This window comes from Hypanus sabinus, chromosome 16 (genome assembly GCF_030144855.1).
Source record: "Hypanus sabinus isolate sHypSab1 chromosome 16, sHypSab1.hap1, whole genome shotgun sequence".
Classification (NCBI taxonomy): domain Eukaryota; kingdom Metazoa; phylum Chordata; class Chondrichthyes; order Myliobatiformes; family Dasyatidae; genus Hypanus; species Hypanus sabinus.
Window position 1 is genome coordinate 83,838,742 of NC_082721.1, and position 27,729 is coordinate 83,866,470.

Sequence of the window (27,729 nt, forward strand, 5' to 3'; positions counted from 1 at the left end):
ACCAGCTGGTAGGTTAATCCGTCATTGTAAATCATCTTGTTTAGGCTAGCATTAAATTTGGGGATTGCTGGCCGGCCGGGCTGGATGGGCCAGAAGGGCCTATTCTGTGCTATATCTCAATAAATAAATAAATAGATAGATAGATAAACAATATCTGAGTCTGGTAACACGTCCCCAAGATGTTTCATAGAAACACTTGTCAATTAAAATTTGATAGACATATCCAAGACTGAATCACAGAGAACTGCTTTAAAAATAAAAGTGATAGGAAGGTTTAGAATGGAATTAGGGCCAAGGCAGGTGAAAGCACACTCACTAAGAGTCCAACAGAAATCAAGGACTCACAATTCAGAGTTGGAGGAAACTTTTACTGGAACACAATCTATGAATGACATATTTGATGTCCCTGGTAAAATGGATACAGTAAAATAATTAACTGTCTAGATTCTGTAGGATCATGTTTTCCTGAATAACTATGGGCAACAACATATGTAGCTACAAGTGTTGAAGAAAGATGATGTGTTTCTTTTCCCCCAAAGCACGTCACTTTGCATTGGTCAAGCAAAAGTATAAAACTGCAGCATTCAGGGTTATACAACCAAGAACAAGACAGACCAGAAACAGAGATTTCTTATAGTGTACTGGGAAGTTCCACTGTAACCAGCCTCAGCGCCAATGTTTTATGACTTTCAATGATGACCTTGATCTGATTATATTGTGTGCAAAGAAACGCAAGGTAGATAACATTCCAATGGATTCATGGGAATTAATGCCCAGATGAGGGAATTTGATATCTACATTACTACATAAAACCTTTAAACTTATGTCAATTACACAGTAACCTTGTGGAATCTGGAACAAACGACAGCATTATATTTGGCCAAACCAGAGCAGACTGTTTTTGTGAAAATAAATTCACAGACAGACAGACATACAGACATACTTTATCAAAACCCAATTTCCCTCGGGATCAATAAATTAGGTCTGTCTGTCTGTCAATAAATATTGGTACATTAGAAAGATATGATAAAAAAATAATAATTTTGATTAGCCTGAAACAATTGAGTGCATAGTGATGACCACCCCAATGTTAAAAACTTCCTTTTCAAATAAATAAACATAACCTTATGATCTGCGGATTGCGAGCCTGAGGCAAGGGACTAGCTGGTTCAGCTCCACGACACGGCTCTGCGTTGAACTATGGGTCTCTCTTTGTGAACTTCAGTTCAGGAAGCTATCTGCTCACAGTTATTATTTGCATGATCTGTTTGCTTATTTTTCTCTGCACATTGAGTGTTTGAAGGTCTTTTTTTTAAACAGGTTCTTTTGGGCTTCTTTGTTTCATGGCTGCCTGATGAAACTCAAGGTTGTATAATGTGTACATTCTTTGATAATAAATGTACTTACAACTTTGAACCTGAAGACTTTCTTGTGATCACCGATGAGAATTTCAGCATGAAGCAAAATACAACAGGTCAAAAGCAGCAGAGTCATGAACTTTGAATCCAAACGCAAGTTGGAGGAACAACACTTTATATACTGGCTGGGTAGCCTCCAATCTGATGGCATGAACATTGACTTCTCTAACTTCCGTTAATGCCCCTCCTCCCCTTCTTACCCCATCCCTAACATATTTAGTTGTTTGCCTGTTCTCCATCCCCCTCTGGTGCTCCCCCCCACTTTCTTTCTCCCGAGGCCTCCCATCCCATGATCCTTTCCCTTCTCCAGCTCTGTATCACTTTCGCCAATCACCTTTCCAGCTCTTAGCTTCATCCCACCCCCTCCGGTCTACTCCTATCATTTAGTATTTCCCCCTCCCCCCACTGCATTCAAATCTCTTACTGTCTTTCCTTTCAGTTAGTCCTGACAAAGGGTCTCGGCCCGAAACGTCGACAGTACTTCTTCCTATAGTTGCTGCCTGGCCTGCTGTGTTCCACCAGCATTTTGTGTGTGTTGTTTGAATTTCCAGGATCTGCAGATTTCCTCATGTTTGCTCATGAACTTGCTGACTCCTTTTAGTAATGGCATGACCAGGGAACTTGGTAGAAAGTGGTAGAATTTCACGTAACTCAAAAATCCCTCAGGCAAAGCAGCATCTTATTCATTCTCCATATGCAGCAGTGAGTACAGTGTATACTGTCTACATTACAGCAACTCCCTAAGGCTCCAAAATAAAACTTCTTAAAACTATCAACTTCTATCATCTAGAAGGAAAAGACCAGCCAGCACAGAGGAACGTCACCACAATCCCCACAATAAGTCAAGCACCACCCCAGTTAGAGAAATATATCATTGTGGCCCTTCACATTTAGACGGAGACATAACGTAAAGATTTTTACTCCTCAAGTATGTGAAGGATGTAAGAAATAAAGTCAATTCAATTCAAAAAATGAGGGGTGACTTCATTATCGAAGGTTGAAAGGTCTCGATGGACTGGATGTGAAGAGGATGTTTCCTCTGGTGGGGGGAGTCTCAGACCAGAGGACACAGCTTTAAAATGGAGCGACATCCTTTTAGTATGGAGATGAGGCGAAGTTTCTTTAGCCAGAGAGTGGTGTATCTATGGAATTCATTGCCTCAGGCGACTGTGTAGGCCAAGTCATTGGGTATATTTAAGGTAGAAGTTAATAGATTCTTGATTACTTGGGGCATTAGTTGGGGTGAGGGAGAAGGCAGGAGATTGTGGGCTGAGAGGGAAATGGATCAGCCATGATGAAACGGCAGAGCAGACTCGATGGGCCAAAAGGCCTAATTCTCCTAAATCATATGATCTTATAGATGCCTGGGACTTCCTATGCAACCACATTGTGGAAGCCCTTTCAGTTCATGGACTATTGTGGTTCAGGAACACCTTTCCAAGAGCTATTTGGAATGGATATACATTCTGACCTTGCCACTTGTGTCCAACTCTTGTTATTGCATGCACAAAATCCTCTGTGATTCCTTCCGTGCATTCTAGAATCCTTATAAAAATTTAAAAAAGCAAAAGAAAGAGCGTTTATTTAGTCTCATTTGCAATATTCCACAATATTCATTGATTGTTGTCTGAATACACTGACTTTAGCAAGTAAACATTCATGGCCCTCTCTCGTAAAGAATACCAATATTCATTCTGCTCTGTACAAAGAAATTTCTTCAATTTGTGACTGACCTCTGGTTCTAGAGACCTAAACGAGAGAAAACATTGAGAAAACTTTATCATGTCCCATAACAATTTTATATTTTCCATAAGATTGCCCCTCATTCTCCTAAATTCAGGAGTAAAGACTCAGTCTACCTGACCTGTCCTTAGAGGGCAAGTCCTCGGCAGGGGGATCAAAGGTCCTCAGCACCCAGGGCAAGCTTTTTCCTTGCAGCTGCCATCAGGTAGAAGGTACAGGAGCCACAGGACTCACACCACCAGCTTCAAGAACAGTTACTATCCCTCAACCATCAGGCTCTTGAACAAAACGGATAACTATACTCATTCTATTTCTGGTGTTCCTACAACAGATCGTCTCACTTTAAGGACTCTTTTATCTTGTTATTTCATGATCTTTCGTTTCATGTTATTTCACACTCACTCATTATTTTATATTTGCATTTGCACAATTAGTTGCCCATTGATTCTGTTCACAGTTACTGATCTGTAGATTTCCTAAGTATACCCGCAGAGAATAAAAATAACCTCAGGGTTATATGTGGTGATATGTTTGCACTCTGATAATAAATTTTACTTTAAACTTTGAACTGGTGAACCTTCATTGCATTCCCTTTCATACAAGATAGTCCTTCCTTTGGTAGGAAAATAGGAAATGTATATCATATTACAGATATGGTGACGTTCCAGTTAGACATCTTGGCAGCAAGGTAGTGTTGCAGATATCACACAGCTCCAGCAAATCCAGGTCAGTGCTGATATCCAGTACTATATGTGTGGACTTTGAACATTCTGTCTATGACTATGTGGCTCTCTCCAGGTATTCTCGTTTTCACCCACCACCTAAAGGCCACTGGCTGTCAAATTCTTATAGCTGTCTACTGTAAATTACCCCTCAGTGAAGGCCATTATGAAGGAGCAGGGAGCTGGAAAGTCTTGGTCTGAAAGCCTGCAATGTCTAATTTTGTCCACTATGTTCCAGTCTTCAATTCTTGTATTCAAATTTTCCTGTATAAAGATCAACATAACAATTGTTTTTCTAATTGTACGTACATATCTATTTTCAGCGACTTATGCACAAGAACTCCAAGGTCCCTCTGAACACATACACAGTTTTCAATCTCTCACCATTTACCAAAGTATTCACCTTTTCCACATTTGCTACAAAGTGGACACCCTCAGAATTTTCCACAATATTTTGTCTCCCATTTCATCTCACATTCATTTAGCCTATCTATATTCTCAGAAGCTTGTCTGTGTCCTCCTTGCAATCCACACTGCCACCTAGCTTTGCATCAGCAGCAGACTCCAACACATTACACTTGATGCTCTTATCCAAATCATTGATTAACGAACATTGCGAACCACTGGGCAAACACATTGAATCATATCATCATCCCTGACAGCAAAAAAAATGGACTACAGGAACATTAAGTGAGATCATTAAGGGTGACACGCCATTAACAAGAGAACAAGCAGTTGTAGTGTTGCACCATGCTACTGTGATACTAACTTATTCTGTTGACACAGGAGGATCAGGCATGGATGATTAGAATCAGAATTATTATCACCAGCATGTGTTGTGAAATTTGTTAACTTAGCGGCAGCAGTTCAACACAAGATTACACACTTGAGATGTCGACTGTACAACTTCCCAGCTCTTCACTTTGCTCCTTCCCCCCCCCCCAGTTTCACTTATCACCTTGTGTTTTTCCCTCTCTCCCCCATGAACTGTTAAATCTACTCATCTTTTTTCCTCCATTTCTGCTGAAGGGTCTCAGCCCAAAATGTCAACTGTACTCTTTTCCATAAATGCTGCCTGGCCTGCCGAATTCCTCCAGTATTTAGTGTGTGTTGCTTCGATTTCCAGCATCTGCAAGTTTTTGCTTGCTTGTGATTAGATTACATGTGGATCTTTGTTTAGGAACATCTCCTGAGCATTTGCAGAAAACTTATCTTGGGTTTGTGTCCAATATAGAGAAAGAACTGCAAAAAGCTTTGAACTAGCAGCAATTTCAAGAAAACAAAATCAAGGGAAAAAAAGCAATTATGTTCAAAAGATTATATTTTCTTAACTGATGCCTGGAAAGAGTTCCAATAAGAAATTTAGGACTACAGGGGAAGCATTAGTTGGCTGATCGCTGGATTTCTACACTTTAAGTAGTGGAGAGTCAGATGCCAAACTTGCCAGTTATTCAGTTGAGATCAAAAGATGGAAGTGGTCCTGTAAAAATCTTCCTTTGGATCCAGCTTTTACCTCAGGGCAGGGAGTACATATTGACCCAGAGTCTGATGGAGAACATACGCCCAATAAAGTAACTCTTCAACAGAGAAGAAAGGAAACATGCTGAAGTTAAATCAGGCAACAGTATGGTTTTGTTGGAAAGACCAGACATATCCATTGAATACTGTGCAGACTCAGATGAGGAAACTGGAATGTGATATGACTTACCTTATGTAAACTTCCCGCAAGGAGCTCATGAAGGGATGTCCCAATCTTCCAGTCCATATCTGGGTATAGTGGGGAATACAACCACTGGACAACCAGATATGATATTAGATGGTGAAAGGGAACCAGACTTCAATATAATTGAAATTTATGCTGAGTTTAGTAGAAAGGCAGGAGGAATGAATGATGGACGGGATAAGGCATCTCCAAGAAAACATGAAAAGCCACAAGAAAAGATTCAAACTGATGAAATAGTGTCTGAAAATCATTAAGTAAAGAAGAAACTGAAATAAGATCACAGAGAGGAAACTTCCAGTTACACTGGCATATGATGCATCTGAAAATCAAAGTGTGTCAATTTCAATGATGAAATACATTACACCCACCTACAACTGGATTGGAAGATCTTGTAATTACATAACTCATTTGAATGGTGAAAGCCACATGATTGAATACTATCAAAACACAAGTGTGAACATAAAGTATAAATGCTGTGTTATTGATAATGAGTTTGGTAAGTGTCAAAGGTTTACAAAGTCACTAGGACATACATATTTTTGGTGGGGGAGCAGAGAATGTAATACCCTGGTTTAAGATCATGTTTTGTTTTAATAATAGTGTTATGCTGTGGGTATTTTATTTTCTGCTGATTTTCTCAAAATGCAATGAGTTCCTTTAATTATATTATACAATTGGATATTTTCATATTTTTTGCTGTTTAAAACAATAATACATCTGATTAAGTTAGGCCTGTTGAATTATCCAATAGAATTTGTCTTGTTAACATTTTTTCCTTCGAGAGTGCAGGAAAAGATTGGGGGCGGAGGGGGCACTTTTTTTTCCCTAGAGAGCCTGGGATTGAAGAAGGGGAATGGAAACGGTCGACAAACATCGGAGAACACAGTGAAACGTACATAGAACCCATATGGAAGCATAGATACTGATGTTGGAAAATCCTTATGCAGACCATAGTCTCACAAAAGAAGTGCAGATAACTGTTAGCTTGTTACTTAGAACACAACATTGAAGTAAATTAGTTTTATTCCTTCTTGGATGTTTCTTGGGACAGGTTCTTCAGTGCAAAACCATTTCAGTATTGTGAGTAAACTGGATAGATTAGACAGCAATGAGATCCAATGATTATGTGCACAATATAGTTTATATACATGGTAGGCCCCTACTTTATTTTGTATTATATAGTGTCATGTTATAGTTAGCAGTATGTTCAGAGACAAATAAGTAAGCGTGTAATACAAAACAATACTGAAACTGTTAGTTTCAAAAATCACTATTGTGAATGGAAAGTGCAATTCAAAAACCAGTCATTTAATTAATGACATGTGCACAATGATTCAGCAAAATAGAATGCTGAAATGGGAAATGACTGAATTGAGAGAGACCAAAATAGATGATAATGCTTGGTACAATAGATCATGGAAAAGAGGAAGCAAAAGTGACTGTATATCCAGTTTGACTCAATACAAAGCATTCAATATTAACATATTCCCTCCAGCAAGACCTCCCACTGCGTTTCATAGAAGTAATCAAAAATTAAATAATCAAGGTCAGAAATAAACTAAGCTCTCTAGAATTTTGGAAATGTGGAGAATATACACTTTTGAATGCTAAATACACCGTGTTGGGCTTATTGATGAAACCAGCAATTATTAAAACCATAAAAAATTCCTTGAAGTATTCCTGTTGCATTTACATTAATAACATTTAGTGAAATAAATTGCAGAAGTTTAGTGAGCAGGCTACTCAAGAGGCAATATACTGCATCATCTTTATTTGCATACATGATGGCCAGTAACAGGAAATAAATGGACACAATAACTACCTTACTGAAAACAGCAACTGCTTCAGATCAAACGGGTCACAGTAATGAGCGGTATCAACAGCAACATTGGCCCTCAATAAAGTTATTCTGAGCCACAATGTGATCAGTGTGCAGTTTCATTAAAATATATGTACAGAACATAAAAGTAGTCAAATTTAGTACAGACAATACTATGATGTTTTAATACCAAGATAAAAGCACTTATCAAAACTGTGTCATGTAAATCCCTCATCTAACCAGAAAAATGAAATGTTGATGTACAAGCACTCAAAATCCGAGAGCCTATGAAGAATTGATAATTCTGTTTCCCTGTCCCAACTCCTGACAATGTACCCAGATCATGAGATACCAACTTTGCTAACTATATTTAAGTTTGTGAGCATGGATTCTAAATTTTTTTATAGACTACAAAAGTTTTGCTATTTCATTCCCATCAAATTTTGTATCAATAACCTTCAGGATTTTCTATTTCTTTCCAAATATTACCTCAATTAAGTGACATTAGCTAGAAAGCCCACTTGCAGAATTTAAGCTATGAATTCTATCATTTCCCCCCTCAACTTTATACTTTTGTGAGGTATAGTTTCATAAGCAATAACTGTTCTCTCTCCAGTGAGCCGAAGCTTCAAGGCAACCACGCAAGCTCTCATTTGATAACTCGGCACAGTTTAGGAGCAGAGACAGGTACTTCCCTTGTCTGTGTCTTTCAACGCCATATGCAATGGTCATGAAGTACTTGGAAAGCAGTCACTCATTCAGACATTTGTTTCTTTTGCAGTTACCAGTGGATCCAGTGAGTTACTGCAAATAGTGAAGCAGTCTGTATGCTGTCAAAAACTTGTGTATTTATTAAAATACAGAAAAGCATTTGGTTTGTGTCAGACTTTCAGTTTTCATTGAATAGACCAATATATTCAAGCTTATGTCAACCCTAATCAGGATGCAGTCTGTTCCTAGGCACAGCACTTAAAGCTAGCAATTACACAAACAAAAATAGCTTTATTTTTCTTCAGTGGATTCCTTTTTAACTTCTTCATATACAGGATCATCTTCCCCTGTTTTCTTCTCTCCTTCCTCCTCAGCAGCCTTTGCATTTGGAATCCAGAGTCCCGAGTCAATGCAGCGCTGCATGTGGTACTTAGCTTCCTAGATGATGCACAGAGTAAATTCATCTTTAATAAAATTAAACCACCTTCTCCAGAGGATAAACACTGCTACATGCTTTCAGAGTTGGCCAGATTTTTCTTGTTTTTTTTAAGAACATAAAATGGGCCAGAAGGTAAACAAATTTATGCAACTAAACATAACTAAAATGCAACACACAGATATACCCAATGCCTAGCTGGGATCACTGGAGATCAAGCAGAAGCTGGGATTACAGATGCATGGTAGCACCAGTCTTAAGCGATCTTTTAAGTCATGTCATAGCACTCCTGCACAAGTCCACAAGACTGTGGTCTAAACCCTGCTCCAGTGCATGCATATCACTGAAATAGATAATCTACTGAGAGTGCTGTGTTGTTACTCTTTTGGATCACCAATTAGAATTTAGGAATTTCAAACTAAAGTTAAATTTTCATTACTTTTAAGCTGTTCAGTTGTCTTCATTTAGCTTGATTGATTCTATTCTACTCCCCCACCTCCCAATCATTAGGAATCTTCCCTCACACTCCCTCTTTAGAGCAGCAGACCACCAAATTGCTCAACATTGCTTTCAGGATAACCAGACAAGAGTTGACAGATTGACAGAGCTTCCACATAATATTGATGTCCCCACCCCACCCCCCAATCCTTTCATGTATAAAATCACATAATGTCTTCTATAGTCAAAATCAGGAAGTGTAGGAATACAAAAGTGATACCATCAGGACAAGATTAAGCATGATGCGGATGTAGAAGTGCTGAATATTTTTAGCCACCAGAATTACTTACTGTTGGATCCATTTTGCTGATAACATCCTGCAACAGCTGAATATCTTTTGCATCAAAACAATTCTTCATCTCCTGCAAAAACAGGCAGCAAAGACTTGAGCAATGTTGTAAACTTTTAAAAGCTTTACAAGAAGAAACAAATTTCTCAAATTCATTGAGGATGGCATAAATTTGGAAGAGTAAATGTTGCCTATTCCAAGGATTATAGAGTCATACAGTCATTGAATACTGCAGCAGAGTCTGTGCTGAACTATTACTCTGCCTAGTCCCCTTTGACTTGCACCTGGACCATAACCCTCCCATTCACGTACTTATCCAAATTTCTCTTAATGTTGAAATCACTTCTGCTAGCAGTTCCTTCCACACACTCACCACCAAGTAAAAAAACACCCCTCATATTCTCCTTAAACATTTCACTGTTAACCCATGATCTCTAATTCTAGTCTCATTTAGTTTAACCAAATTTGTTAAAAGCATATCATCTACAGAATATTTAATAGAAATACTCAGCAGCATCGATGATGAAATAACATTTCTCTTAAGAGATGCTGCCCGAGTATCCCTGCCATCTGGGGTTTCAACAAAAGTCTATTTTGATATGTTTTACAAAATTCCAAAATCAATTTGGTCCTGACAAGTTTGAAAATTGGAGAATGGGATCAGTGGTGGAAAAGGTGAGCAGCTTCAAGCTCCTAGTTATCAACATCTTCAGGATCTATCCAGGGACCAATACGTGGATATGATCATGAAAACAGCATGCCAACAGCTCAACTTTGAGGAGTTTAAGGAACTTGGTATATCAAAAAAAGTTCAAAATAAATGTATTATCAAAGTACATATACCATATGCAACCTTGAGATTCACCTTCTTGCAAGCAGCCAGAAAACAAAGAAACACAGTAGAATTCATAGCCTCCCCCACACCACAAAGACAGTCAAACATCCAATATGTGAAAAAGAATGAACAAATTGTGCAAAGAATACACACACACACATTTAAAAACAAACAATCCACAGAGCATGAAGTGAAGATTCCATAGCTGAGCTGCAGAGCCAGATTCAGTGCTGAGGTAAAGCCTCATTAAGTTATGAGCGGAACAGTGGTTTGTCCTTTGTCTTTGGCCTTGGCATCCTAATCTTATTAATCTGGCTCAGCACTTAAATCAGACAACCACCAGTTTGTTATTCACTCTCAGGTTTGAGCCCCACTGCTTCAGTCTGGCCCCAAGTCCACTCTAGCAATGGCTGCTACGATCATACTTGCATTCTCAAGTGCGCAGTCGGTATCTTCTAGGATACCAAAAAAATGTCGTGTTATACAGATGGTTCAAAAGCACACCCCTCAACGGGATATCACAAGCTACGGATTCCAGTAATCGTAGTCCAAAAAAGTATATTTAGTAGAACTGTTAGTATTTTTGTTAACTGCCTGTAAAGTGTTACCATGTCTCACCAGTGCCTTATTTGCTTTGTCATTAAAAAACTCTAGCAAATTTCTACAAATGTATGGTAATGTTCTGACTGGTTGCATCACAGCCTGATATGGAGCCTCCAACGTACAGGATGGCAAGAGGCTGCAGAGGGTTGTAGATTCAGCCAGTTCAAATCATGGGAACTACGTTCTCCACCATCGAGGATATCTTCAAGAGGCAGGAGCTCAAGAAGGCATCATCCATATCCAATGATCCTTACCATCGAGTCATACCGTCTTCGTATTACCACCATCACGGAGGAGGTACAGGAACCTCAAGACCCACACAACGATTTAGGTACAGCTTCTTCACCTCCACCAGACTTCCGAATGGCCCATGAACACTACCTAATTATTCTTTTTTTGTACCATTCATTTAGCAACTTATGGTAATTTTTAATGTCTCTATACTGCCACAATATAAATTTCACTGATAATAAATGTGACTCTGATGTAGCAGACAGAGAGATATTAAGTATCCCATCAGGCTCTGGGAGGACTCTGCTGGCGAGCAAGAGATGCTGGAACCAAGAACAAAGCAGCACAGCGAAGGTTACATGAACAGAGATTAGCAACAAATGTGGGAACGTAGCTGTGAAAGCTCTCCATCCGCTATGAACTATCCCTCTTGACTATACAGTGAACAAGCAAATGTGGACATTTCAAGAAATGACATCTTGTAAAAGGGGCAGTACGATAAATTTCAAAAATCACAAACTGATATTGTGGTAACTGTAGATTGGCAGAAATTTGAAAGGGGTTAAATAAACACTTGAAACAAAGAAAGATTGGAATCATAGCTATACAAATGGCAAAAAACAACTAGGCTGTAACTCCAAGACACGCACAGAATATCTAAAAGGACACCTTGAAGATAGTCAATAGCAGTGACACCAGAGACCAACTATAGAAGTCAAGGTCCCCGAGTCAGGGACTCAGAAAACTCGCTGAGGTCAAATCTCAGCCAGGTTCATCAAGAGCATACAATATCTGAATACAAATACCTGTAGTGGTCTTTGGAAGTTGTGAAAACTAAATTGAAACTACTTAGTGAATCCTTGCATTATAGTCAGAGAAAAAATACAACATATATACAGGCCCTTTGGCCCAACAAATCCATGTATTCACCACTGTGTTCATACAGCCAGTCCCAATTTCCTGCATTCAGCCCATATCCTACTAACCCCTGTCCGTTCACGTACTTATCCAAATGTTTCTTAAATTATGCTATTGCACTCGCCTAAATCACTTCCTTTGGCAGCTCATTTCATATACTCACTATCCTCTGCATGCTATATTTTCCCCTCTGAGGTCCCAATTAAATCTTTCTTCTCTCACCCTAAACCTATCCCTGCTAGTTTTGTACTTCCCTACACTGGGATAAGACTGATAACATCCACCTTATCTATGCCTTTCATAATTTTCAACACTTCTCTAAGGCCACCTCTCATTCTCTTACATTCCAGGGAATAAAGACCTAGCCCGGACAACCTCTCCCTACAACTTAGACCCTTTTATCCTGGCAATGTCCTTGCAAATCTTTTCTGCATTTTTTCCAGTTTAACCACATCTTTCCTATAGCAGGTAATGAAAACTGTAGAGACTCCAAATACAACCCAATAAACAACCTAGACAACGGCATCATAATCCCCCAACGGCTACACTCAGTGCTCTGACTAATGAAGGCCAGTTTGCTAATTGTTTTTTTTTTAAAACCATACTGTCCATTTGTGACACCACTCTCAACAAACTATTCACTTCTGCTCCTAGGTCCTTTTGCTCCATTACATTAGCTAATGGCCTACCATTCAAAGAACAAGTCCTATGCTATTTTGACTTTCCAGATACATTACCTCATACTTACTTCCATTGAAATCCATTTGCCACTCCTCAGCACACTTCCGATTAAAATTCCTTGTTAATCTGCGATAACCTTCTCCACTATCAACACTTCCTAATTTCGTGACACCCACAAAATTTACTAATCAAGCCTTGTGTACTTGCATTCAAATCAGTTACATAAATAATGTATAACAAGGGTCCCAACACCAATCCCTGTGGCACACCATTAGTTGCCTGTCTCCATTCGAAAAACAACTTTCAACCACAATTCCGTTTCCTACCTCAGAACCAATTATGAATGCACTTAACCAGCTCCATACCAGCCATCATTGTTACTCAACTGGCATACAAGTTGCTCTTCATTGACTACAGCTCAGCATTCAATGCTATAATTCCCTCAAAAGTGATCAATAAGCTGCAAGACCTAGGCCTCAATATCCCCTTGTGCAACTGGATCCTCAATTTCCTCACTTGCAGACCCATCAGTTCAGATTGGCAACAACATCTTCTTCCCAATTACCGGTAACATAGGTGCAACACAAGACTGTGAGCTTAGCCCTCCCACTACCCCACTCTACTTGTTTTATATTTATGACTGTAAGACTAAGTACAGCTCCATTCAATTACATACTTACATTTGACAATGACATCACTGCTGCTCACAGAATCAAAGGTGATAACAAATCAGCATATTGGAGGGAGATTGAAAATCTGGTTGAGTGGTGCCACAACAACAACCCCTTACTCAAATCTGCAAGACTAAAGAGCTGATTATTCACTACAAAAGCAGGAAACCAGAGATCATCAAAGAATCAGAGGTGAAGAGAGTTAGGAACTTTAAATTCCTCGGCGCTATCAGAGGATCTGTCCTGGGTCCAGCATTCAAGTGCCATTACAAAGAAGGCACAGCAGTATTTCCATTTTATTAGAAGTTTGCGAAGATTTGGTATGTCTAAACTCTAACAAATTTATATAGATGCACAGTGGAGAGTATCCTGACTGGTTGAAGCACAGCAATATCCTTGGCCGGAAAAGCTTACAAAAAGTAGTAGATACAGCCCAGTTCATCACAGGTAAAGATGTACTCACCATTGAGCACATCTACAAAGAGCGCAGGAAAGTTTTATCCATCAAAGCCCCCCACCACCCAGGTATAATTTCTTCTTACGGTTGCTAAGAGGAAGGAAGTCCAGGAACCTTTGGGTTCCACACCAACAGGTTCAAGAAGAGCTATTACCTCTTAACCATCAGGGGCTTGAACCAAAGGGGATAACTTTACTCACCCCAACACTGAACTGATTCCCAACCTATGGAGTCAATTTCAAGGTCTATTCATCTCATGCTCTCAATATTTATTGCTTAGTTATTTACTAATATCATTATATTTTAATGTATTAATTTATTAACATTATATTTTTCAGTTTTGGTTTTTACAGTATCTTGTCTTTTGGCTGTTTGTCTGTCTTTGTGTGCAGTTTTACATTGATTCCATTGTGTTTTTTTTGTATTTAGTGTGAATGCCTGCGAGAAAATAAATTTCACAGTTGTACACGGTGATGTGTACTTTGAAGATAAATTTACTATGAACTAGTTTCCTGACGAGACCTGCCGAGTTCCTCCAGCATTTTGTGTGTGTGTTGTACTGAAAAGTCTTTATTTTATTTTATTGAGATGCAGTGCAGAATGGGAGCACCTCTACTGGTGAAAGGTAAGAGTAAGAATGGACGATGATGCAATACATTAAATACTCTTCCTCAGACCAATGGTACCATTTAATAATGATATACTCACCAGTGGAAGACTTTCATATACATCCACAGGGTCAAGCCCACCAGGTCCCATACGCTTCTGGCGTTCTTCCTCTTCGTATTCCTTCATTGCCTTTTCTATCCTTGCTTGGGCACGACCTTTGACCCGCTCCTTAAAGGCTTCAAGTTCATCGTTAAATGCCTCCACGTACTGTTTATCTGCTGTCTGGGAAGACAGTTGTAAACACTCTAAAGTCCCAGATTCAAGATTTAGTCTTAATTCTCATGAAATACATAAAACTTATGTATTTATCACAAGAAAAATGATATCTGGTACAGTTAAAAGAATAGTAGGTCACAAGGGAAAATATGATTTCACAGGGAGATGGTCTAAAACAAACTGATTAAAACTCAAATGACAACCAGATTTTCCCATACCTTGATTTTGGTGAAGAACTGTCGAAAACAGGCTCTTGGATCCACCTTAAGGCTCTTGGCAAGTTCCAGGATAAACTGCATTACTATGGTTTGATGGGCTACCTGTCCCATCAGTGCATGTTTCTGGAGAGGGAACCCATTCAAAAAATAACTTTAACACATTAATTACTTTTAACAGATGCTCTGACGACCAACTGTGCTGACAGAATAAAATCCTATCCCATAAATTTACTTGCACTTCAATTTTTCAGTTGTCCCAAACATTACCCAATCGAGATTTGATGTCAGAACAATTCATGATTAGTAAGCCTATACGATGTGAAACTCATACGTATGCATGGAACAACAATGCCAAAACTGAAATACATAAACCACAGATGCAAACAAGATAAAAATCTTCTATGGTAAACTGTACAGTGATTTATAATTTAAAGTGGCTCTTTCACAATTATATATCCCTAAACCAGTAGGCATAATTGACTGGAAGATCTTTAGGCAGCAAATTATCAATAATTGTACAAAGCTGTCAGTCTCTAATGGGTCACAACAATTCATCAGTCTGGATAATAAGAAGATAATCAAATCAAAAGGATAGTGAGGGATAAAATTGGTCCCTTAGAGAATCAGAGTGGACAGCTATGTGTGGAGCCGAAAGAGATGGGGGAGATTTTGAACAATTTCTTATCTTCGGTATTCACTAAGGAGAAGGATATTGAATTGTACAAGGTAAGGGAAACGAGCAGGGAAGTTATGGAAACTACGACGATTAAAGAGGAGGAAGTACTGGCGCTTTTAAGGAATATAAAAGTGGATAAATCTCCGGGTCCTGACAGGATATTCCCTAGGACCTTGAGGGAGGTTAGTGTAGAAATAGCAGGGGCTCTAACAGAAATATTTCAAATGTCATTAGAAATGGGGATGGTGCCGGAAGATTGACATATTGCTCATGTGGTTCCATTGTTTAAAAAGGGTTCCAAGAGTAAACTTAGCAATTATAGGCCTGTCAGTTTGACGTCAGTGGTGGGCAAATTAATGGAAAGTATTCTTCGAGATGGTATATATAATTATCTGGATAGACAGGGTCTGATTAGGAACTGTCAACATGGATTTGTGCGTGGAAGGTCATGTTTGACAAACCTTATCGAATTTTTTGAAGAGGTTACGAGGAAAGTTGACAAAGGTAAAGCAGTGAATGTTGTCTATATGGACTTCAGTAAGGCCTTTGACAAGGTTCCGCACGGAAGGTTAGTTAGGAAGGTTCAATCATTAGGTATTAATATTGAAGTAGTGAAATGGATTCAACAGTGGCTAGATGGGAGATGCCAGAGAGTAGTGGTGGGTAACTGTTAGTCAGGTTGGAGGCCGGTGACTAATGGTGTGCCTCAGGAATCCGTACTGGGTCCAATGTTGTTTGTCATATACATTAATGATCTGGATGATGGGGTGGTAAATTGGATTAGTAAGTATGCAGATGATACTAAGGTAGGTGGCATTGTGGATAATGAAATAGGTTTTCAAAGGTTGCAGAGAGATTTAGGCCAGTTAGAAGAGTGGGCTGAACAATGGCAGATGGAGTTTAATGCTGATAAGTGTGAGGTGCTACATTTTGGTAGGAATAATCCAAATAGGATATACATCGTAAATGGTAAGGCATTGAAGAATGCAGTAGAACAGAGTGATCTAGGAATAATGGTGCATAGTTCCCTGAAAGTGGAATCTCATGTGGATAGGGTATTGAAGAAAGCTTTTGGTATGTTGGCCTTTATAAATCAGAGCATTGAGTATAGGAGTTGGGATGTAATGTTAAAATCGTACAAGGCATTGGTAAGGCCAAATTTGGAGTATTGTGTACAGTTCTGGTCACCGAATTATAGGAAAGATGTCAACAAAATAGAGAGAGTACAGAGAAGATTTACTAGAATGTTGCCTGGGTTTCAGCACCTAAGTTACAGGGAAAGACTGAACAAGTTAGGTCTTTATTCTTTGGAGCGTAGAAGGTTAAGGGGGGACTGATAGAGGTATTTAAAATTATGAGGGGGATAGATAGAGTTGACATGGATAGGCTTTTTCCTTTGAGAGTAGGGGAGATTCAAACAAGAGGACGTGAGTTGAGAGTTAGGGGGCAAAAGTTTAAGGGTAACAAAAGGGGGAATTTCTTTACTCAAGAGAGTGGTAGCTGTGTGGAACGAGCTTCCAGTAGAAGTGGTAGAGGCAGGTTCAGTATTGTGATTTAAAGTAAAATTGGATAGATATATGGACAGGAAAGGTTATGGGCTGAGTGCGGGTCAGTGGGACTAGGTGAGAGTAAGCGTTCGGCATGGACCAGAAGGGCTGAGATGGCCTGTTGCCGTGCTGTAATTGTTATATGGTTATAAATCTCTGCATCTCTCCCCACCCCTAAATTCAGCAGGAAAATTAGCTTTAGGGACCCAAACTGAGTGTTCAGATTATTTAATTTAGAACACAAAGCAGTACAGCAGAGGAACAGCAGGCCCTTCCGTTCACAATGTTATGCCAAACTAATCACATGAGCAATTAATTGCCCAACTAAACTAATCACTTCTGCCTGGACAATATCTATATCCTTCCAATTCCTGTACATTTATGTGCGTATCAAAGAGCCACTTAAACACCTCCATCATATATGTCTCCACACGGTCCAGACAGCCATCACTCTGCATATAAAATTTGCCTCACACATCTCCTCTGAATTTAACCCACCCCCATCTTAAATGCATGCCCTTTGGTATTAGGCATTTCACCTCTCATAATCTTATAAACCTCTATCAGATCTTCCTTCAGCCCTTGCCACTACAGAGAAAACAACTCAAGATGTCCAAACTCTCATTGTTGCACATGCCCTTTAATCTAGGCTGCATCATAGTAAACCAAAAACCCCCAGTTCCTTCCAATAATGGAGCAACCAGAACTGAATGCAATACTCAAGGTGCTGCTCAACTAGCATTTTATAAAACTGCAATATAGCTTCCTGACTTTTGAACTCAATTCCTTGACAAAAAGCTGGCATGTCATATGTCTTTTTGACCACCTTATGAACCTGTGCAGCCACCTTTACAGAGCTATAGACTTGAAGCCCAAGATTCCTCTGTACATCAACACTTAATAGTTTTGAAACCAACAGTGTACAGTCTCCTCCAAAAGTGCGACACTGAAAATATGGCAGGGTTAAACATCACCTGCCATTTCTCTATCATGTCCATACTGACAGTATGTCCTGCTGTATCCTTTTGAGTCTTCTATGCTATTCACAATACCAGCAATTTTGTCTGCAATCTTACTAATACCCCCATTTACATTTTTCATTCAGGTTATTTATATATATATCACAAACATCAGAAGTACCAGAATGGATCTATGCAGACCACCACCACCAGTCACAGACCTGCAGTCAAAGTAAACCCCATGGCTTTTCTCTGTCTGGTCTTTAGTGAATACTCAAAAGGTATTGACTTGCTTTGATGACAATTATTTGGCAAATGCATCAGGTCTTGTAAATAGTCTGGACAACAAAGGAATAAGGAAAAATGCAGAAAAAGGTGGGCAAGGTAAAGACCATCTATGATCTTGATGACTTGTGGAACAGAAATTAAGAGCCTGCTCCTACTCCTACTCAAAACATTCATGCTCTAATGACCCACTTTACCTCTTCAACTTCTAAATCAATGCACCAGATGACCAGATAATTAGCTGTCTCTTCACATACGAGGTGGGGATTGTCGGACAGGTATTTCTGACTGTCATCCCAGCGGCTGAGCATGCCTGTGTACAGATGGGTAACAAGGTTATTTTTCTCACTTTCTAAAAACTGGACAACCTTCACCTCCCTGCATTAATTTGAAGAACTTGCACGCATTCAATCAATCAATAACTTGTTACAACAGATTGTGTGCTAATTAAAGACATTCCATTCTAGATACATCCACAGTACACTGCAGATGTCCTAGACACCTGTAAAAAAATGTAAAGCGGAGATGCTTTCAAAAATAATGAAATGAAAATAATTTTTATCACGTTTGACACACTTTTTGTCCCACTTCCCTCTGGGAGAAGGTTCAGGAGCATGAAGATTCGTACGGCCAGATTTGGGAACAGCTTCTTTCCAACTGTGATAAGACTGCTGAACGGATCCTGACCTGGATCTGGGCCGTAACTTCCAAATATCTGGACCTGACTTGCACTACCTTACTTTCCCTTTTCTATTTTCTAATAATGATTTATAATTTAAATTGTTATTATATTTACTTTGATTTGTACTTCAGGGAGCGTGAAGCGCAAAAACAAATATTACTATGATGATTGTACGCTCTAGTATCAATTGTTTGGTGACAATAAAGTAAAGTAAGTAAAAGTTTCTAAATATCAAAAATTTACCTTAAACAGCAATAAACAGTAAAAAATTAAATCAAATCAAAAGTTGGTGTGACCACCCTTTGCCTTTAAAACTGCAATTTTCTTAGGTACACTGTTGTGCAGTTTTATAAGAAAATCAGCTGGTAGATTGTTTTAAGCATCTGGGAAAACTTCTGCAGACTTTAGCTGTCTCGCTTGCTTCTGTCTCTCCTGGTAATTCCTTTCAGCCTAGATGACGTTGAGATTAGGGCTCTGTGGAGGCCATAACATCTGATGCAGAATTCTTTGTTCTTCTTTTCGCTGAAGATAGTTCTTGGCCATGTGTTTGGGATCATCATCCTGCTGCAGAATTAAGTTGGGACCGATCAGACACCTTCTTTATGGTATTGTATGATGGATGAGAATCTGCTTGTACTTCTCAGCATTGAGGGTTCTATTAATTCTGACCAGAACTAATGCAGCCCCAAACCTGCAGGGAATCTCCACCGTACTTTACTGTTGGCTGCAGATACACATCTATGTAGTGCTCTCCAGGTCTTCTTCCAAGGACAAACTTGAGCCAAAAATTTCAAATTTTGACTATTCAGTCTAGAGCACTTACTGTTATTGTTCAGCACCCCAGTCCTTGTGTTTTTGTCTGAAGGTAAGAATCTTGGCTTTGTTTCCAGTTCAGAGGAATGGCTTTTTGGTAACAATTCTTCCAAGAAGGGTACTTCTGACAAGACTTCTCCAGACTATAGAGGGATGTGCTTGGATTCCAGTGGTTTCTGTGAGTTCAGAGCTGATATCCATGCTGGATTTCTTCCAACTTAGAAGAGGTGTCAGTTTGATGTCTCTCTCATCTGCTGCACTTAGCTTCCATGGCTGACCACTACATCCTCAACCTTGTCCATTTCTTTGTGCTTCTTCAGAATGGCTTGGACAGCACACCTTGAAACTCTTGTCTGTCTTGGAATTACCACTTGGGGAGACTATGCTGACGTACGATGACCATTTGGTGTCTCGTTGCTATGCTCACTCTTGCCATGGTGTAAGAATTGATGTTTTGAAGGTTAAGCTGCCACACTCTCTCTCACCTTTTAGTTTGGTTGTCCTTCACCCAGTTTGATTCCTTCTACACCCACTTCTGTTTCAGTTAATTAGTTGATTCAATTCATTATGTCATTGATCATTAATACTTGTTTGTTATTTTTGATTAATCATGCACTGAGCTAAATATAGTACCTACAAGCTAATCAAGTTTTTATTTGAAAATGGTCTATTACTTAATATGTCACTTCCTTTAATGAAATGCAAAAAAATCTTTGACATTTAATTTTTTGGAAAATTAATGGTTAGAACTCTAAAATTTGGTCTTTTCTACAGACACACTCATGTAAAAAACAAAAAGTAAATATCTAAAACAAAATCTATATAAAAAATCTTTTGTGCCCAACACTTTTGGACAGTATTGTAACTCATATTTTTAAGTAAAGAAAACAAAGCTTGCAAGATTGTTTCTACTTCCACAGATGTTGCATGATCTGTAGACTATTCTTACCATTTTATTTAAATCTCAAATTTTCACACATACCGAAGAGACACAAGTTAAAATTGTTGCAGTATTGTCATCAAGACTTCTGGTATTCAGTGTAGTAATTTTGCGACAGATTCTATGCAGACATAATAAATGAATGGCAAAATTTACACTAGTGAATGCAAGGCAAAAAATGGATTTGAAATCAAAGGTCAGAAACAGATGAAGGGAAACAGAAAAGGAAATGGCCGACTTCCATTTTAGAAACTGCAGTGTAAAATATTAGTCATGCCATCTAGTAATTGTGACTGCTTTAATTGGCGAACCGAGTCAAGTATAAAAATAAAGCAAATAAATCCATCAGAACTTAAAACTGGAAAACAGTCAGTGCAGAAAATAGAAGATAAAATGAAACATCCTCTTATTCCTAGCTTGATCTGGTTTGTACAAGGTCAGTGTCAACTTTTATAGAAGCAAACTCTGAGAGAATAGTCAACTTCTCCAGCAAGAAAAGATTTTGGGGTAGAACCTCAGGTGCACAAACACAGTTGCTTTCCAGAACAGGTAACAACTGTGGGGTGGCAGGGTGGTGTAATGGTTAGCACAACGCCTCACAGTACAGGTGACCCGGGTTACAATTCCCACTGCTGCCTTTAAGTAGTTTGTACGTTCTCTCTCTGACCGCGTGGGTTTCCTCCGGGTGCTCTGATTTCCTCCCATAGTCCAAAGACGTACCAGTTAGTAGGTTAATTGGTCATTGTAAAATTTTCCTATGATTAAATTGAGGCATTGCTGGGCAGAATGGCTTGAGGGCCAGAAGGGCCTACTCCACATTGTATCTCAATAAATAAATCAATCCAATCCTATGAAATACTTACATAATAATCATGAAATTAGCATTTTGGAAGCTTGCAGTATCACCAGAAAGCTTAAGATGTTGCCACTTACCAAAGTGCTTGATCTGTTTCTCGTACTTTTCCACAAAGGTCTTGTGTTTCTTTTCTTTATCTTCCTCTGTTTCAATCTGGGTCGATTCTGGTTTCACATTAAAAACGCTCTAAGCAAAAGCAGAACATTCCAGCATTTACAAAATGATCGAGTAAGCTGTGGACTTTCAACTGGCAGTTCAAGGTGGGGGGGGGGGGGGGGTAGAGAGACAGAGAAAAAAAAACTTTCCCTGAATTATTTCCAAGACTTAACAAAAGCAACTGAAAAATAACTGTGCCTGACTCTTTCGAAATTTTATTTTAGACAGGTTTTATGTATTACATCAAGTTTAACACCAACGACTTGTTTGCTAATGATATAATGGAGGGCCTTACTTATTTCAATAACAAAATAAAAGAAAAAAATTGGTTTAAATACCAAAATGACTCACTTGTCCATAATTGACAAAACTGGGCTAAACAGATAAATGAGGGTAGCCACTGGAGTTTATAAACAACTTGTACCTAATATAGTGACTTACTATAATCAGTAAAAACTTCTAAACATGCCTGACAATAGAAACACTGTTGACCAGGGCCCATTAAGATAAACATTTGATGACACAAAATATTAAAGGGTATTTTAAAAGACAAAACATAAAATGAGATTGGATTTAGGGTCTAAAATGGTCAAGGTGGAGCAAAGAAAATGGATGGACAAAGGCTCAGAGTGGAGAAATAGAGATAGGAAGTCTGGAGAACACTGCACAGAATAGCAGTGAGGATAACAGAAATGAATTCACATAAGCAAATGTTAATTTTAAAATACAGTTGTTGCTGGACCAAATGAGTGAGTGAACATAAAGTAGAATTACAATCTCTCCTGACTAACACTCACCCACAATCATTAAAACAAGTCTTCTCGCTGCATTGCTGATGCGCAGATTTACTTTGTTAAGGAGCTTCTGTATCTACTCTATTATAACTAATATTCATAAGTAATGAAAACATATCAGGATAGAGTGTTTCTATCTTCAAAGATGTTGCACAGTCTGTATACTATTTTTATTTATTTTTCCAGCTTAAATTATGAGCACACACAGAATTCCACTTTTAAGTGTGCAAAAAGTTATTTAATTGTTTGCAATACAAATCCAAGTCTTGTATTTCCCTGGCTATTCTGGGATTAGCACCAGCCAGGAAGGGTGGTGTCTGATATAGCACATATTTTCCAGTGCCAATGAAACAATTAGCATTTTGGAAGCTAATAAAAAAATCAGCTTACTGAAAAAAACTGCACTGATTGGTTTCGTATTTTCCCAAAGTTTCTGTTTGTCCTCTGGCACTCACCTGCCTTAACAGTGGACCAGGAGGACCACAACCTTGTCATAGGGTTTGGAGGATTGTGTGCCTCAATGACCCAGAGTGCTTTGTTGGTTGGAGTCAGGACCATGTGCTTAAGGCTCTTGATAGGGTCACACATGCCAAACAGGCCAAAGGGCAAAAGGCCAGACTAAGAGTGGTCTACTGGTACTCAAGGTTTAGGGGTTCAGCTCAGGGCTAACAACCCTGACTGGAAAAAAAAGTTAAGGAAATAGCAATGAAGAATCCTTCTGTATCTGTGTGCAACTGAGGGCCATACCATACCTGGGGCATAATAGAGAGCACGGCTAGAGATGGAGGAACTTCATTTCTGCCCTAAACGCCCCCAGTAAAATGGGCATCTTGATGTTGATTACGGTAAAAGTTGCACTTAAAGTGCTTGATTTGTTTTGTATTATCCCACAAAGTTCTTGTTTGCAGTCAGGCATTCAGCTGCCTAACAGTGGAAAATATGGAATACTACTTCAGTAACACCACACTAACCTTACTGAATCCTTCTTTACTTAGTGTGTCCACATTCCATGGCATAGACTTTTCCTTCTTCTTCAGCAATGCTCCTTTCTTATCCCATTCCTTCTCTTCTTTTTTCAGCTGTTTTAGCTCATCCTGTAATTTTTCAATCTCTATCTTTGCATCGTCCGTTTTTGCCAGTGCCAATTCTTTGAGCTTCTTTTGACATTCACTGAGCTTACGCTTAACGTCACTACTCCCCTTCTCATACTCCTCACGCTCTTTCTGTGCCTCTTCCATCCGCTCGATCCGAGCCTGGAACACAAAGGTGGCAAACACCTGCTCTTTGAGCTGATAACTGTGAACGTTGCTGTGAAAGTGTCGAGCAAAAACCGAGAAACGAACCAGTTGATTTAGAAACTAAATCATCCAATTTTGGCACAGTATGTCAGAGTTTTTTTTCTCAGGGAAGCACAGGGTGTTTGGGTACAATTGCTACATGATAACCCCGCAGCATTACCAGCTAATTGTATGCATACTGGAAGGTAAATGAGAAAATTATTACTGTCCATATATGTCCAGTGACAAGGTCCTCAAAGGCTTCTCCGCATTAAGACAGCTTTCAGAAATAATCGATTTCAGAATCTGCATGGGGGAAGAAGGACATTTTTATTTACCATGAACTGGAATTGAAGGATTGGAAGTCCAGAACTGAGGTGGAAAATGAAGGGTACCTCTATTTGTTCAGACAGATAGAGATCAATATAATATTTCAAGGTAGTTAGCTATCTTAATAAACCAATGCCAAGAGACTATTATGCAATTCACTCACTTGTTTGTGCACCATGTATAGTGCATTCCAACTACCTAAATGATGCCTAATATTTTCCTCCAAAACTCTGTGTAAAGCAACCATTCTCCTTTACAATAGTCATACACCTCAGAATGTTCAAGATGGAGAACTTGGGCAAAGAGCACAAAATATTCCTAGTTCTATTTTCAATCCATGCATGTCATCTGAAGACTGATAGTGATCACACTTGTTTGCACTTTCAGGAAATAAGACACTTTTACTAGCTACTGAACAAGTACTTCACATCAGAATTCACTAAGGAAAAGGACATGGAGAACAGCCTGTATGGAGTATCCCAATAATCATGGAGATCAAAGACTAGTGCTGTTGGATCTATTGATGAACACAGGTGGTTAAGTTCCCAAGACCTGATGGGTTATAACATAGGTTATTGAGAGAGCAAGAGGACACTGCTAGGGCCTTGTCAAATATCTTTGCATACTTTCTACCTTGTTGAAAGTCCAAGAGGATTTGAGAGTAGCCAAAATGTTCTTTTGTTTAAGGAGGGCAACAGGGATAATCCAAGATTTTACAGGCTAGTGAATCTGTCCTCAGTGGTTAGGTAGCTATTGGAGAACATTTAATAAAGCACAGGCTTATTAGAGATAGTCAACATGCCTCGAGCAACACACACAAAATACTGGTGGAAATCAAAGTCAGGCAGTCCCTATGGAGGGGTTTTGGCCTGAGACATCCAGATGAAGGAACTCCTCCACAGACATTGCTTAACTTGGCAAATTTCCTCCAGCATCTTGTGTGTGTTGCTCAAGATTTCCAGTACCGCTTGTGCTTACAATCAACACGTCTCTACGTGCTACAAGTCATGACTTATAAACTTGAAAGAGTCTTTTTTTGTGAGTGATGAGGGTTGGAATGTGGATGATGTCTACATGGACTTCAATAAAGCATTTGACAAAGTGCTTCATGACAGGCTTAACCAGAAGCTAAGATGCAGAGGATCAGTGACATGAGTCCTGAAATTGGATTTGTAAAATGGATTCAAATTGGCCTGGCAAGTGAAGATTGACAGCAGTGATGTTGTGGTGCTATTCTGACTGGAGGTCTGTGACCAGAGGTGTTCCTTAGTGCTTGATCAATCCTTGTCTGTGATAAGTGATGGGAGAAAATGTAGACTGATTAGTAAATTTATGGATGATGAAAGAGCATGGATAGCAAAAAATATTGTGAAACTTTACAATAAGATATAGACAGAAAACATGGCAGATGGAATTTTATACAGGCAAGTATGAGGTACTGCAAGTATGAAGTCAAATATTAGAAGAAAGTACACAGTTAATGGCAACCTAAGTAGATAGGGTGAGAGAAGATTACAGCTGGAAGCTTAATGTCCAAGGATACACATTGCAATGCAAAGACAGGCAGGAAGGCAGTGTGAGTGGCATTGTTCTGTTGGTAAAAAAAAATCAGATCATGAACAAGAATCATTGTGGATAGAGCTAAGGGACTTAAAGGGTAAAAACACCCTAATGAGAATTGTATACAGTCATCCCTCGGTATCCACAGGGAATTGGTTCCGGGACTCTCCGCGGATACCAAGATCCACGGATGCTCAAGTCCCTTAAATAAAATGGTGTAGTGTTTGCATATAACCTATGTACATCCTCCTGTATACTTTAAATCATCTCCAGATTACTTATAATACCTAATACAGTGTAAATGCTATGTAAATATTTGTTATACTGCATCGTTTAGGGAATAATGACAAGAAAAAAAAGTCTGTACATGTTCAGATTGTAGCTCTTCTGGGAACGTTAATGCCGATTCTCCCATGATCTTTAATTTAGCATCATGGTCAACAGAGACATTGTGTAGGTCAAACAATCACTTCCTGTGCCTTTTAAACTCCCCTTTAAAAAATAAATTTCAACCTCTCTGCTCATACAGTGTATTCTCAGATTCATTCTCAAAAGATGTTTCAGATTACAGCCAATATTTCAAGATAAGAATAGTTCAGATAGAGGGAGGAATGCTGTTTCCACTGGTAGCTGAGACTAGAACTAGGAGACAGAGCCTCAAGGCTCTGGGAAATAGATTTAGGATGGAGATGATGAGAAACTGCTTTTCCTAGAGAGTATGGAATTTATGGAATTCTCTGCCTGGAGAAGCAGTGGAGATTTGATAGATTATTGCACAGCTGAAGAATTAAGTGTTATGAGAGAAAGGCACCAGGTTTGGCTGAGACCATGGCCAGATCACCCAGTATCTTATTGAATGGTGGGGCAGGCTCAATATGCCAGATGGCCAACTCCTTCTCCTAGTTTCTTATACCCAATATGCCAAGATATTTTCCCTCTAGCAATCCTAAAGGCTAGAAAAATCAAAATTAGTTCATCACTTAATTTTGCAAGTCTTAGGGAATATAAACCAAGTTTTCTAATTGGAATCTCAGGGTCCACAGATCCCCTGTTACATATTTCCTGTATGATATCTAAGACCAGAGTATGCTGATGGCATTCTAGATTTAAACCAACTAGAATTTTGTATAATCAAATTACAAGTTTTGAATTAACACTGCTAGATATAAAAGGCTTCACAACACAGACTGAAGAAACTGACTGACATCCAGAGCTCACTGCCTGAAAGGATGTAGCTAATCAGGGGCCTGAAGAACATTTGCCCAAGTACTTAAGGAAAATACAGCATCTTGTACGGTTCCAGGAAGGTGGGAATGGCAGCTTAGTGCCTCCAGACAGGCACATGGTGCTGCCGCAAGTTTTTCATTGCATCAGTGCATACATGTACTTGTATATATGACTATAAACTTGATGTTGACCTTGACCTGATGTGCCTTATGAACTCCTCCTATGCATTAAGAATCCGTGGCACCATCGCCCATGCCAAGCCGTAATTACACCGTGACATGTTTACATAGCACATTTCCATTGTAACAGGAGCTAAATCAGCCCAACAAGTGGAGAGATCAAAACTCTTTCATACCTTTGGCAGACTCATGCACTATATGTATTTTGGGAATGGTGGGGAGGTACACAGCGGGAAAGGCTTGATCACACCCCATCCCCCTGTCCACCCAGCCACACATGGTGCAGGGGAGGACCCCGAGGTAGGTCCGGAACCCAGACCTTTCCCAGGAAGACTGTGGCCTGTGGGGAGCCGGGCCGGGGACCTGTACCTGGTGCCTCCATCGGAAAAGACTCGCCGTATCGATGTTGGGGTGAGTATCGTCCTCATCATCGGACACTTCGATGTGGTCCCACACGCTATAATCCACCATCGTCACAACCCGAGGCTGAAACCTAACTTCTCAGGCCACTCAATCCCTCCAGCCGCTTCTAGAAAACTCCCTGGGCCACCAGGCTCCCGCCCACCACGCGTCACTTCCACATCCGGCGG

At 39.4% G+C, this 27,729-nt stretch overlaps 1 protein-coding gene across 1 annotated transcript; it reads right to left on the minus strand.

Annotated features, from left to right (window-relative positions):
- Positions 1–7,360: 7,360 nt before the first annotated feature.
- cdc37 (cell division cycle 37 homolog (S. cerevisiae)) lies at positions 7,361–27,729 on the minus strand. Its single transcript, XM_059992322.1, has 8 exons — positions 27,509–27,729; positions 23,538–23,819; positions 21,694–21,802; positions 18,523–18,638; positions 14,859–14,981; positions 14,464–14,646; positions 9,361–9,432; positions 7,361–8,574 (listed from the first exon to the last, which is right to left on the minus strand). Exons 1-8 carry the CDS (start codon positions 27,608–27,610, stop codon positions 8,428–8,430), a joined length of 1,134 nt encoding a protein of 377 aa, XP_059848305.1. The 5' UTR covers positions 27,611–27,729; the 3' UTR covers positions 7,361–8,427.

Bases quoted from the DNA above. Each gene is read 5' to 3' on its own strand.
- cdc37 (XM_059992322.1), bottom strand. From the start codon at position 27,610: ATGGTGGATTATAGCGTGTGGGACCACATCGAAGTGTCCGATGATGAG. The intron at 14,647-14,858 runs GTATGGGAAAAT...CTGTCTTCCCAG, and splicing joins AGTTCTTCACCAAAATCAAG to ACAGCAGATAAACAGTACGT. The intron at 9,433-14,463 runs GTGAGTATATCA...CTGTTTTTGCAG, and splicing joins TATATGAAAGTCTTCCACTG to GAGATGAAGAATTGTTTTGA.